The sequence below is a fragment of the Balaenoptera acutorostrata genome, chromosome 12, assembly GCF_949987535.1.
Source record: "Balaenoptera acutorostrata chromosome 12, mBalAcu1.1, whole genome shotgun sequence".
Lineage (NCBI taxonomy): Eukaryota > Metazoa > Chordata > Mammalia > Artiodactyla > Balaenopteridae > Balaenoptera > Balaenoptera acutorostrata.
This window is the reverse complement of record NC_080075.1, coordinates 41,721,724-41,735,921: the sequence shown is the minus strand read 5'-3', so window position 1 is coordinate 41,735,921 and position 14,198 is coordinate 41,721,724. Positions and strand designations below refer to the sequence as shown.

General features: G+C 34.3%; 1 protein-coding gene across 8 annotated transcripts in view; it reads right to left on the bottom strand.

The window, feature by feature from the left end:
* Positions 1-14,198, bottom strand: part of USP34 (ubiquitin specific peptidase 34) — a 241,650-nt gene that overhangs the window by 104,220 nt on the left and 123,232 nt on the right. For all 8 annotated transcript variants that reach the window (XM_057557944.1, XM_057557950.1, XM_057557951.1 and 5 more), the window contains 4 exons: positions 10,974-11,063; positions 8,635-8,730; positions 3,142-3,224; positions 380-534 (listed from right to left, as the gene is read on the bottom strand). In XM_057557944.1, the coding sequence (XP_057413927.1) occupies positions 380-534; positions 3,142-3,224; positions 8,635-8,730; positions 10,974-11,063 (424 nt within the window). The remainder of the gene's footprint in view (positions 1-379; positions 535-3,141; positions 3,225-8,634; positions 8,731-10,973; positions 11,064-14,198) is intronic.

Sequence of the window (14,198 nt, the reverse complement as noted above, 5' to 3'; positions counted from 1 at the left end):
AGGGTGGGCACCACCCTTGAAAAATTGAACTACAATGTTACTCATGATTTTTTAAAATACACACCAAAAGCCCCCACATTTCTTATTAGTGTTTACCAAGAGTTACTCTAATTACTGTCAGTTTAAGTACTTTAGCTAAGGAACATAACATTTTTGTAAATATAAACTAAGTATTCATTTAGATATAAACACTGTAGAGGACAAAATTAAAGCAAAATCTAAGTGTCAAGAATTATATAAGGACTGTTGAAAAGCAGTATATTTGTCTAGTTTTTTAAAAAGTATTTCAAACAGGAAAAAATGAACATTACAGTTTACATTTCAAGAAAGAAAAAGGAAATATAGATAAACAATACAAACAGTCAAGAAATAAAATTACCTTCTCCAGGAAAAGATGTTTATAGGTTTCCATTCCCATAGCATGTTGATCTTTACTTCGAACTTGATTTAAAAACCAATGGAGTGCATCATCATAACACTCAGAATCTTCTACTAAACAATGCCATAAAATATCAACTTGCTCCAAACTTAACCCTAGATAAAAATTACAAATTTTAAATCCTGGTACATACAACATTTTCATCCTAATTAAATATACTAGAAGCACCAATATATATAGGAATATAAAGGCGATATTTCATAACATTCTACAAAAATTATTTCATAAGAGATTTCATATAATTTATGCTTTCAAATGTAGTTAAATATACTCATATATAAATTATCTAAAAACACATGACTTATGTAAGTATCCTAGAAGAGTCATTTGTTCTGGAAAATCATTTTCCCTAAAATATGAACATATCATTGTATTACAGCAAACATGATTAAAGGGAAGTAATTCCCAAAGTCCAGTTAGTTCTAAGGTTTAAGGGTTAAGAATAGAGTGGATACCATGTCATGTTCAAAGCTCATTCTATGCGCATAGGAGATAAACAATAAATGCCAATAAGCATTATTTCTGAAAACTATGAAAAAAGGGATCCTTATGATTAATAAAACAAAAGGGAACTGACTGCCTAAAACAGAACAGCAACATATCAGGGGATACAATTAGCTGAGAAGTCAATGTAATGAGACAAAATCTGTATAGTACTTTGACCCAAGTATTAGATAATTCCAAAGTGTGGCAGAAGGAATCAGAAGAACTATTCAGAATCAAAGAGAAGGCATTAGGGCAATCACAAGTCTGAATATGGATAAGTTAGACAATCCAAAAGGGTAGAATAAAAGCGTAACAGGGGATTTCTAAAGTATATCATAAGGGATTCTAGAGCCTAGGCTTATTCCCCAGAATCAGAAGGCATTTGAATAGAAGATAGAATCGTAAGAACCGCCACCCCCTGCAAAAAGTAGATGAGATTCAGAATATGAAAAGCACCTCAGAAAGTATTCCATAAAATGTTATGGAAAAACCTGAACAGAACTTTTGGGCCAACCCAATATTTACCTAGTAGCAATATCAGTCTAAAGAGTTTAATCAGAAAAATGTATCCAATCAGTTTCTCACAAAAACAGTTAATGTATGGACTACTTGTTCTAAGAAGAATTTCTGCCCCTGGGAGCCAACATAAAAAAACTAGAAATAACCTTTAGTGTATATTATAACTTAAACACATTAAGTAATTAAGAAGAGAGATAAGTGAAGATAGGTAAAAATAAGTAAGAATCTTAAAAAAGGCATCCAGGTTAATTATAATAAACAAAACCGAAGTGTATTCATAAATGGCTATATCACCAATTCACATTCAATAGGCAATGTATAAGCTGCCGTTATTGTTTTAAGTTTTTAAAGGAATACAGTTATTGGTATATTAAAAACCTGTATTAACTTATCAAATATAACTTTGGAGTAACCATATTATACCTGAAAGGAACTGTGCCAGTTAGAGAAGTACAATTATGATGCGTGATAAGTGAAGTTTTCAGTATGATTCTATATGTACAGTAGCTATTGAAAGCCCATACATACTGTGTATGAATACATACTGTGCTCACTGGAATGGGAGCAGCAAAATAAGTAATTCATTACTCAAATACTGAAAAGAGTGATTAACATTTTCCAATAAAAATTTATACTCAACAAACATGAAACTTAATGGTCATGTGAAATTATTTATGCTGACAATATTTGTTTTGGCTTGACTACTCCATGTATAAGATTTTAAAAAATATTTTATATTATTTGTTTCTTGTATATTATGAGTCATAATGGGTGTAATAAATGACCTAGTAATATGAAACAAAAGTTTCGTATCAAAAACAGGTGTCTTCATTTTGATATCTATTGGTATCACAATGTTAGTGACATTTATTACAAACAGCTTGACTTAAAGAAAAAATTATAGACTTAAACAGTAAAATAAATGCATGGCATATCTCAAGCATATATGGGCTTAAGAGTCATGAAGACATCTCTCAGGCTAGCAAAACACTCACCAGTTTGATTATATTAACCACAGCTAAAGAAAGAACGCCCTTCTAACAAATGAGGTTTGTTGACAGGGACACACAGAAAAAGAAGTGTGTGGAGCGTGAAAGAAAGCACAGTCAGTCTAGCAAGAGGAAAGGAGCTCTGGCCAAAAGAAATCAAGCTTCCTCCTTTCTCGTGAGAATATCTAGCATGTGGATTTGGAAATGGTCCACACTCTGAATATACCAGACCAATCTCTCTGGTTTTTTTTTTTTTTTTAAGATTAACTGTTAATGAAATTGAGTTTGAGATTCATGTAAATAAAACTAGGGTCTCTAAGCCTCTATCACCTATGAAGCCAACCAATTTTGGATAAGATCAGCCCTGATAATAATATGCAGACAGTGGCTGTTTCCAACCGGAGTGAAAGGAATATTCTATAACCAAAGGTAATAAAAAATAGTCACTCTAACATGATATGTTCTCCTATCCCAAATATTTTGTTCCTGAAATGAGTCATTTATTCATTAAGAAACTGGCACTTTCAGAGCCTGAAACAACAATGTGTCAGTGGCGAGTTCCCATTGCCACACATACTGAGAGGACATTCAGTACTGAGAATAATTTGATCACCACAGAAATCTAAAGGCGTGAGTACATTTAACTGGACTCTTTCAAGAGCCAAGGAAGATCTAAAAACTGATTAAAATACTGATTTAAAAACTTACTGAAATGATCAGGAGATCCCAGAGTTGAAAACACGCAAGTTAAGAACTGAAGCCGCACTTGAACTTCGGCACTATGGCTGTACCTGTATTTAAAAAGTAATTAAAATAATTAACTGAGAGATCCTATTTCTTAATTATTTTTAAAGATTTAATGGTCCTAATCTTAAATTATACGAAATAAGTAAAATTCCGTTTAATAACATTCATAATTATTAAATATTTTAATTGTATCTTTGGTTATACACAAAAAAAATGGCCACAAAGCCAAATGTTACATGTGAGATTTGTTATTTAATATTATAAAAATCTGCAAATTATTAGAACACATACTTTCAAATTAGATAAGTAGATAAGAACTCAACAGTGGAACAAAAGAAATGTCATTTTAAAATTATGCAATATGTACATAAATTAGAATAGCTAATAAAAAACATTTCCATCTAGAAATTGCATGTTTCATTATCATTGTCCCTCCAGGGATAATACTATATTCCTTTAACAAAAAATGTTAATAAAATATCATTTCCATAAATGTAATTCATAAAGAAAACAGTGGATACAAAATGAGCATTTTTGAATGTTATTTCAAATCTAAGTAATTGTAATTCATGTGTACAAAATTCAATGGATAATTTAAGAGTTGCTTTGAAAGCTTGTTAAGTAGGTGATTTCACATGGTTCCCTGGGAATTCAGTTAGTAGGCATTTGCAAAGGAACAGCATTTTAAGAAGCAAGTGTTGGTCTGTGGTGGAAGAAGGGTAGGAGATGGGTCTAAAGAGGTAAGCAGGGGCCAAATCACTGCCAGCATGAATGTCAGAAGAGTTTGATACTGTTCTGGACACATAAGGAAGTCACTGAAGGGTGTTGGGGAAAGAAAGGTGGTAATGATCAGGTTTGCATTTTAGGATTCCTTTAGCAACTCCATGAACTGCATATTGAACTGTGACTGTGGTATCACAATATTCTAGTTCCCACAAGCACCTGAGTACCCAATGAGACTAAATCAATCATGAGTTCTTATCTCTATGTTACAAATCAAAAGGCTGGCTCTGGAGGAGCTGCCCAAATTACCTTGCCAACAAAAGGCAGCAGCCAGTCTGGGCCATGATCTATATCCCATTTTGCAGAGAGTCAAAGAGCCTCTTAAATCAATTTCTTAACATCTTTAAGTAAGTGCAAAATTCTAAAAGCTTCCTAAAGTTAGCTGGTTTCAAAAATTACACTAGATTCGTCATTGAAGTTTCAAGTTAAGGTTTCCTAAAGGTTGAGTTTGCTGGATATATCTTTGCTTCTCTTTACTGTCTCATGTTAACGTTGGAAAACAAAAGATGAACTTTTGCTTTGTCACTGTTGCAGTGCCCTTCATGAAGATGAAAGTACTTACGGCAAGGTGGCTGGGAACTGGGGGTGGGGGGTGGGGGTGGAACTCACAGCCTAGAACACTATTCAGATAAAATTCAAGGCCTGCTCTTAATAGTTTTCATCCTTTTACTAAAAGGACAGAGTTTTTGTAGCAGAGACCTTGGAGTACAGGTTCAAACATGAGATCTACCATACATCATATGCCCTGAGTATCGGGAACGTTGGTCACAGACATAAAAGGGGAATGATGTCTTCTTGTCCTTTACAAAGTGCCTTTATTTCCTGAATACTTCCTTCCCCTATACTTGCATCTCAGAGTAAGGGACCTATAACCCTAGAAGGCATGGATCCAGTCCCTTTATCCTCCCTTCTTCGGCTTCCAGAGTAGTGCCATTGGCTCCACACTTCAAAGGACTCTGCCTGCTCTGCCAGGATCCCATTGGTTGCTGAAATCACGAACCAGGAAATTTCTTGGGATGCAAATCAAAAGTGTTATCAATACTGATAAAATCTCGTGGGCTTGTCCATGGCTCCTGACATTACAGAAAATATAGGACAAAAATAATCTCCCCACGGGCATGAAACTTTAGTGACAAACTGACACCTTAAAAAAAAAATCATTCACTTGATAGTCTCAATGTTAACACAGGATTTTCTCTAGAGGCAACTGGATTCAAGAAATATGTAACATGTCCATTTATGAAATGAAATGTTATCTTTAACGCCACAAGAATCTTTTTGTCCTACGTGAAAATCTTAGAACTTGCCTACTATAATCGCCACTGAACAAATGCAAAGTAATGTGCCACAAACTCATGAAATCAGTATGCTTTAACAAAGAGCAGCAAATGTACAACTCTGTTTTTAGCCTGAATAATCAAGGGAATTATAACAAAATAGTCTGGACAGCTCTCTAAGATTTTATTCTCCTAAAATGTCAGGAAACAAGGCAGACTGGAGGACTGGAAGGATACTCTGGTGTACCCTAGAAAAGTATAAAACTCATCTCCAAAGAGCACCACAATTTTTTCACCACAGAAACAATGCTTCTTTAAATTAAAAAAAAAGAAGGAATGCTTCTGTGAGGCTCTGCCTCTCTGCCTCCACTAACAAAGTGAGCAACTTCCCTGTTGTCGATGCTGTCAACAACCAAGTCTCAGATCTGTGTACATTTTTTGGCACTGAATGTTGGACTTTCTCTTTTTGAGCATGACTCATCTATGTCTTCCATGCTCCTCTCTTAAGCTCCCATCCCTGCTCTTCAAGCCCACACGCTGTGGCTCTGGTGGGAGCTCTTTTGCAACTTCAGTGTTTATTTCTCTGTTGACATGTAATTTGAATTCTGCCTCCTAATAATGCTGGTCAGTGTGGTTTTATTCCTGTTCCTTGTTGATCTTAAGGCTTTTATAGAGAATGTATGGAGATACAGAATCAGAAGGCTTTAATCCTCACCACTGCTTGAAGAAGAATAATTAAAGGAGAACAGACTCTGAAGAACACTTAGAATTTTCAAAGGATTTAAAGAGAATGCATCTTGTATAGAGGTAACTTTGTAAGCCAAGCTGTGGAACAGAGTAAATTTAAGGAAACATCCCAGAAATAATTTGACAGGCTTGAAGAATAGAATGTCTAAAAAAAATCACTGAACAATAAAACAGGAAAGGTTAGTTGAGTTTAGATTTTTGAGGGCCCAGAATACTAGACTGAAGAAAGCAGAATTTATTTTTTATGCAGTAGACAATCTAAATGGGGGTAGGAGGCAAGTTTCTTATTTTATACCATAGTTTGTTTTAGCCAAGTAACTACAATTTATACATAACCTACTATGTGCCAGATACAGCTTACTAAATTATTGCATTTAATTCTTAAAAAAAACTCATGAGGGGGGCTTCCCTGGTGGCTCAGTGGGTAAGAATCCGCCTGCCAATGCAGGGGACATGGGTTCGAGCCCTAGTCGGGGAAGATCCCACATGCCCCGGAGCAATTAAGCCCGGCGCCAGAACTACTGAGTCTGCACTCTGGAGCCCATGAGCCACAACTACTGAGCTCACGTGCCAAAACTACTGAAGCCCATGCACCTACAGCCCATGCTCCACAACGAGAGAAGCCACCGCAATGAGAAGACTGCACACCGCAAGGAAGAGTAGCCCCCGCTCGCCGCAACTAGAGAAAGCCCACGCACAACAATGAAGACCCAACGCAGCCAAAAATTAATTAATTAATTAAAAAAATAAAAACAAACAGGAAAAAACTCATGAGGTAAATAATGGGGATTTATTAGAGCGGTAAGTAACTGAAATAAGGTCAAAACAATAGATTCATAATCTAAACGCAGGTCTGTATGATTCTCAAGCCCATGTGCTTTCTACCAATATCATTAATGCCTTCCTCATTGAATAAGGATAAGGAATTAACAAGCATGGGGGAGGCTGAGGGAAGGAAACTGATCCAAATGTTGGTTAAAGAACTGGAACAGTGTTTGTGGGAATGCCAACTTGTGGAAAAAAACCATGGGATATATTTTAGCATTAAGATAACTAGAGATTAATGACAGTATAATGTGGCACTCAAGAATATGAATTACAGAAAACAGACTGCTTGACTATTAATAAAATGTGTTTATAAAATGAATTATAGAAATTCTAGCTCCACTACTTACAAAATCTATAAAAATTTATAACTGTGACCTTGGGCAAATTATTTATCACCTCATAGCTTATACATTCTCTTTTTTTTTTTTTTTTGGCTGTGTTGGGTCTTCGTTTCTGTGCGAGGGCTTTCTCTGGTTGCAGCAAGCGGGGGCCACTCTTCATCGCGGTGCACAGGCCTCTCACTATCGTGGCCTCTATTGTTGCAGAGCACAGGCTCCAGACGCGCAGGTTCAGTAGTTGTGGCTCACGGGCCTAGATGCTCCGCGGCATGTGGGATCTTCCCAGACCAGGGCTCGAACCCATGTCCCCTGCACTGGCAGGCAGATTCTCAACCGCTGCGCCACCAGGTAAGTCCCATTCTCATTTTTAAAATGAGAATTCCTACTTCAAATAAGTTGTGTGTCTTGAAGTTAATAATACTTAAAAGGTATCTGGCACATAGTAAGCATCAACAAATACTGGCTATTTTTATCACCACTAACATCATTATTCATGTTTGGAAATGAAAGTATACAAAAAGGCCCCAAGTCTCCAAGTTTTAGGTGACTAGGAGGAGGGTGGTACACTGAAGGGTAGAGTAATCTGGAGAAAGAACTGATTTGTGGGGGGAAAATGTGATTTCATTTTTGGAGGTGAATAAGTATGCTTTAAAGGCCTATGGCTTTTCTGAACACTTCTACAATCTGATCAATTCTGATCTACATGAAAGTTTTCTATGCGGATATTTTCTCAATAAATACTGTGCCTACTTCTCTTATTTACTGACGTGCTGATACTGACACTTAGCTGGTTTCCTAGACTTGACCATCAGTTTCCACCAACTGACTCACAAGCAAAAACTTTCTGAATTCTTCATGCTTCCTTCTAGGCAGGCATCTCCCTATAAGAAGCTTTAAACATAGCTATACCACTAACACCCCAACTTCTACCAATTCTTATCCAAACTCAACTTCAATATATCCAGATATTTTAATGATGAAATATTAACCAGCTATAACATCACAATTCTTAACGTTTTCACAAGTCCTAAACTTTCTAATACTAGTATTCAATTATAATAATAAAGGAAAATGTTTTAAATTAACTCTATGATAAATATACTTGATCAGAAGTAAATATTTATAAGTTTTAGAATCAATGCCCTAATACATTAATACAAGGATACTGGTGATTTCTGAAAAAAATATTTACTTTTGATTCCTGAAAACAGTGACTTATGAACAGAACTCAATAGTGAAGATTAATCAACCCCCAAAGTTATATAACCTACATTTTCCTAAGGTTAAGAATTATAGAAATAACCTTATATAATTCAACTTAAAAAAGAAACTTTCTCTTAAAAATTTCATAACTAAAATTTTCATTACATTTATTTATTATATGAAAGAAAAGGAGTAGGAGTAGGAACACTGGAAAATTATCTTTCACAGGAAAGACAATCAACACTTACGCGTAACTTACGTAGTTAAGGTATACTTACAGTGCATGTTTCTGTCTTCCTTCTCTTACAGCTTGAATATAGTATACCAAATTATCAAAGAAAAGCTTCATCATGTTCAGTTCTTTTTCTGCCCACCTGGACCAATTGAAAGAAGAAATAGTTTTAGAGGCACAGGGTAAGAGAATAAATCTATTCTAGAACAGGAAAAAAATTGTATGTAAAAAATTTTCAAAAGCAAAATCTATCAATTATCAAAAACTTACAAGTTCTGTTTATATTTGAATTGTGAAAAGATATAAAGCAGTGCACCTTAATTTTTATGAAGTTAAAGCACCACAGTGTTTTAATCTCAAAATACTCAATCTCTGTGAAGGGGATAAAATGTCTGGCAGAATGCTAATTATAAATGACTAATATGAGTTAATATTAAAAAACAGTACAATACAGTCCATGTTAAGGATGGACTGTGTGCCTTGGTCATTATTTAGCAGAGTGCCTGGCATACAGAACACATATAATATAAACTAAATGAATCAATCAGTTTGTGTTTTATTACTGTCAATAATTGCTTATTTTTTAAAATAACTTATTTTAATCAAAGAAATATTCAGGTATTAAAATAAACTAGAAACAACAGAAGATAAAAAGAAATAGTGATAAATACAATTAGAGATGGCAGGGTCCATAACTAACATAATCTATCTCACACAATACTTATTAGCAATATAACTACTAACATGTAGAAGTACTGAAATTCCAAAACTTCAAATGTAATTTACATCATGTTTTTGCTACAGCCTTCTTTTCCAAATAAGTTACTCTTGCATTGCCAATCACTTGCCAGTCTGTCTGCTGGTTACCTGAAGATTTACTAAGATGATCAGAGATAATTTCCAATTTTAAAATATGGGCTGTAAGAGTTTAAGAGACAGTATGTACCAAATGCTGAGTGTTACTGCACATAATAGGTTCACACCAAGTGGAAGTTTTTGTTGTTATTGATGCCAACTAATCATAAGAGCTCAGTTCTTTTAAGTGATCCACGTGATAAGATTTAGGATACCAGTCTCATGTTGGAATTAACTGAGCTTATTTATATTTAACTTAAGGAACAAGCTAAAAGGGTTTCAACTCAATATACTTAAGTTCAGGTATACTTGATAAGTAACTGAATATTCACAGCTTCGCACTTCTATAGGAATGTTATCTTTTGTTACTCCTTAATTCAAACCTCCTCACATGACTACAATACCAACTTGCCCAGGGAAGCTACAAGTGAATCACTTTAATACTTTTGAATTTTGTAATTCAGCCATTTAAAAACCATGGGAAGAGAGTCAGTGAAATAAAACTCATGGTACTCTTGTACTTAAAGGATGCTAAATGCTTTCCCCTACTCCTCTGTTTAGTATCTCAAAGAACTTCCTTGCACTCACAAACAGAATTGTCACTAGGGTCACATTGAAATATTAACCAAAGAAAGAGACTTTCTAAGATGATTTTTAAAAAGCAGTAATAGAGGTTCAGGTTAAGTTTAATCCCCTATTAAAAGAAAAAAAACCAGCAAGGGCTATAACTCAGAAGAACTAACTTCATCTTATTTAGAACTATAGTACAGACTTCTAAGAATTTTTAAAATCATATTCATTTTGAAAGCAAGTATTCCTACCAACTAATCTTAGATTTGAGAAGGAATTAGATAAAACTCCATCCTACTTGACCTCACAAATAAATCCTTCAACAGGTCTAATTTTTCCTAAAATTTAAAGTCTCTGAAATCTCTCCAAAAAGTCTATTTTGAATAAAGCAAATAATACAGTCTTAGAGGTTAATGAAGTGCCTGTGATAGCCAACTTTCTCTAGAATATTCTCAAACATTAAATCAATATCACATCAAAGTACTATCCTTGAAAGAATTAACATTAATCGTAAGTTCTCTATCTATGTAAAGGAGTAATAGGGTGGTGTCAAAATTATCCCTAACGTGATGTAATGTCTAGAACCAACTCCTAGTAATGGGAAAAATTAAAGGCATCCTAGAGTGTTTAATGTGTGGATCTTCTTCAGGAGTCCTTTGCCATGGTCAGATACACTAAAAATCTTTACCCTAAAATTAAAGCATTAATTGCTACAATATTTTTCTCAAACTACAATGAGTACAAAGGTCAGACTTCCTGGTGACAGGGATATACATAATCTCCATGGGGCTAAGTGGCAGAGATAGCACTCAGAAATCTAAGCAAACATTTGAATTACACAAAATTCAAATTTTCCTGGTGCAGAATAAAAGCTAGTAAGTTACTCAAAACCTTGTTTGATAATTATGACTGGGAAAAAAATCTTTAACATGAATACTTCTGTTTCTTTTATTTACTTACATTGTAATCCAATGTGTATCATAACTGCTCCCAAACTGCTGAAAAGTACCAAACAGTTTTGGAAGAAGACGAAGTGAAATTACTACTGATCTGAAACAGCAAAAACAGGTATTTATAGAATAAAATAATTTTAAATAGTATCAACAATTCTAGATCTTAACAGAAATTCAGCTATTTAAAATCTTAAATGCAAAAAGAGTTAATGAACTTCACATACATTTCTATGCAAACACAAAATTTTTTCCTAAAGTATCAACTTATTATACACTGGGGCAAGAAATCCAAGTTTTAAAAATCCAATCCAAGACTTTTAAAGTAAAATACGCTATATAAATATCTGAGTATAAAAGCAAGTGAAGAGCATTTAAATATAATTTTTTTTAATGAAAGTATTCTTTAACAAGTCATAGGTGCTTCTGAGGATTTAATCAAGGAAAACAGGAAGCAGCAGCTTAGGTAAATTATCTAGAGCAGGGCTTCTCAAAGTTTAGTGTGCACTTGATCCAGCTGGGGGGATTTTGTTAAAATGCAAATTCTAATTCAGTAGGTCTTGGGTAGGTTCAGGATTGCATTTCTAACAAGCTCACAAGTGATACTCAAACTGCTGGTTTGTGGACTACAAACAATAAATGTAGAGAACATTTTTCAAACTATATAAATTATCACTTTCTCCCTAATTCCCACTTAATATAATCTCCATCTAAATTGAGAATCACTGCATTATGAGCCATGCTAATAATAGAAGCACACCACATACCTCAAGTATAAAAGGGCCAAAAGGCAATAGGAAATCATTCTAAAACCTCAAGAAGATCTGAGCATGTCTATCTTCTGGAAGAAAAGGGGGTACAGGGAACATATTGACATGCAAATCCCAGAAGTCCTAGTAGGCAAGAAGGTTGCCTGCATGAGCCTTGAAAGAAGCAGGACACACTCTAATAAAGTTACTGAATTTCTTTTATTTTTAAGCTTAGGAGCCAGTATTGCTTCATGAAAGAATTTTTAAAAAGAGAAAAAGTTGGCACCCTACCCACAAGTATGGAGTACAAATAAGTCCTCAAAAATGCCTACTCTTTTTAAGAGTACCAGGGATATTAGAATACAGGGCTACACTTCTGAGTGGGAGGAAAACAGTGGCGAATGCTGAGTAGGAGAAACTACAAAACTTTATGTTTCTGAATGAAATCCAAAGTACTTAAATTTGACTACAAAGCCTTGTCTGATCTGTCCCCATTCCTTCTATCAGTCTAACCTATTTTCCTTCCCATCTTCCTTTTTGCTATTCCTTCAAAACACACGAGCACATTCCCGCCTCAGGGCCTTTGCTATTGCCTCTGCTTGGAATGCGCTTTACCTAAACAGCTACCTGAAGGACTCCTTCCCTCACTTTATTAAGGTCTCCTCAACTGTCAACAGAAAGGATGACCCTGACAACTCTATATTAAATAACACCCTTCCATTGCTCCACGAACCTCTATTATTCTTGACTCCCTCCCAATTTTCGTTCATTCATCATCACCTAATGAATATTCCTTTATTTAATATGTCTACCACTAGAATGTGCTCGATGTGAGCAAAGACTGTCTTATTCATTAAAAATTCCTGCATATGGTACATGCTGAGTATATAGTTCCTTAAATAACAAACCAGCAAAGAACTTAAAGGCAAGATTTTCAAGGAAGGAGGAAGACCAACAGTGTAAAATGCTATATTACAGTTATGAAGGAAAAGGACAGAAAAAATACTACTGGAAGACAAAAGAAACAGCATGTTAGAAGAATGTCAGAGGATCAAAACGACATTAGTATAGATTAAAGAGTATATAGTGGACTTCCCCCGTGGTCCAGTGGTTAACACTCCGTGCTTCTACTTCAGGGGGCACAGGCTTGATCCTGGTGGGAGAAGTTCCACATGCTGCGCAGTGTGGCCAATGATAATAATAAGTATATAGTGAAGCAATGAAGACAGTAAATGCCTGATATCCAGTAACTACAAAGTAAATATTCTTTAAATATTCTAAAACATTTAAATTTTTAGTATACTTTTAAACATTAAAATATTTAATATTTTTCAACAAGTTGCACAGAAGTGGTGCTTGGGAAGATAGACCAAGATAGATCGGGGAAATCAATTTCAATTTTAGATTATTTATCTAAAATCCAATGTCAAAGTTTCAGAAACATTAGCAGAGTTTTTCCTAAAAATTAAGACTTAAAAAACTAGAATGAATATATGTATATTTGACTTTAAAAGCATAAAATCAATGAGATATCACAAAGAAAAAAGGACACAGAAAAATTTCACCTAAAATCACAAAAGCAAATTCCAAAATTGTTTGCCTAGTGTAATTTCAACAATACTTTTAAAATACAAAGAAACAAAGACTAGAGATACCATATGTCACTAAAGCAAGTCTTATAGTGTGCAGCAGTTGTATATTTTCTGAAAATCTTATTATATTACCTCTTTTGCAGTCAATGGTGTTAAGAGTCTAAACTTTAAATTTACTTTCCAAATTTTCTACAATAAACATGTTTTCACATTTTATAAAATGTAATGTAGAAGCAAGCACATGATGCTTGACATTAGAGAACAGGATGCCAGGCATTGAGCGGGTTTTGGTTGAGTTGAGTGAATAATGATGTGGTTCATGTAAAAGAACCCAAAACAGGATTGTAGAAATGGGACTCGTCTTACCTCTACTCCTACCTAAGGGGAATGCTTTTCTCCACAATTCATAATAAAAACACTGAATTATTAATAATTACATCTTACGTGACTAAAACAGTTTTTACAAGTTTTTCCGAAGATTCAGGAAAACTCCAAATTTTTCTCCTCAAAAAAAGACTTCAAAGAACAGAGAAGAGACATATTTTAAGTGCCATAAATTTAAGAATATAAGAAATGACCAAATCCAGAATCAAAGTGATCCCAAAACTCTGGAACACTTTATTTAAACTGATAAATTTGAAAGGAAAATGATATAAACTACTGATTATAGAATGAAAATTAGTAAAATATTTACAAACGGGGTAAGATCATGTATTTGTTTGTTGACAATAATAATTTATATTCCAATAATAAAGGAAACTTCACAAGATCACATATACCAACTTATTCCAAGTAAAATTATATCATGGTGTACAGCAGAAACACAACACTGTAAATCAACTACACTCAATAAAAAATTTAATTTTTTTAAAATAAAATAAATAAAATAATGTC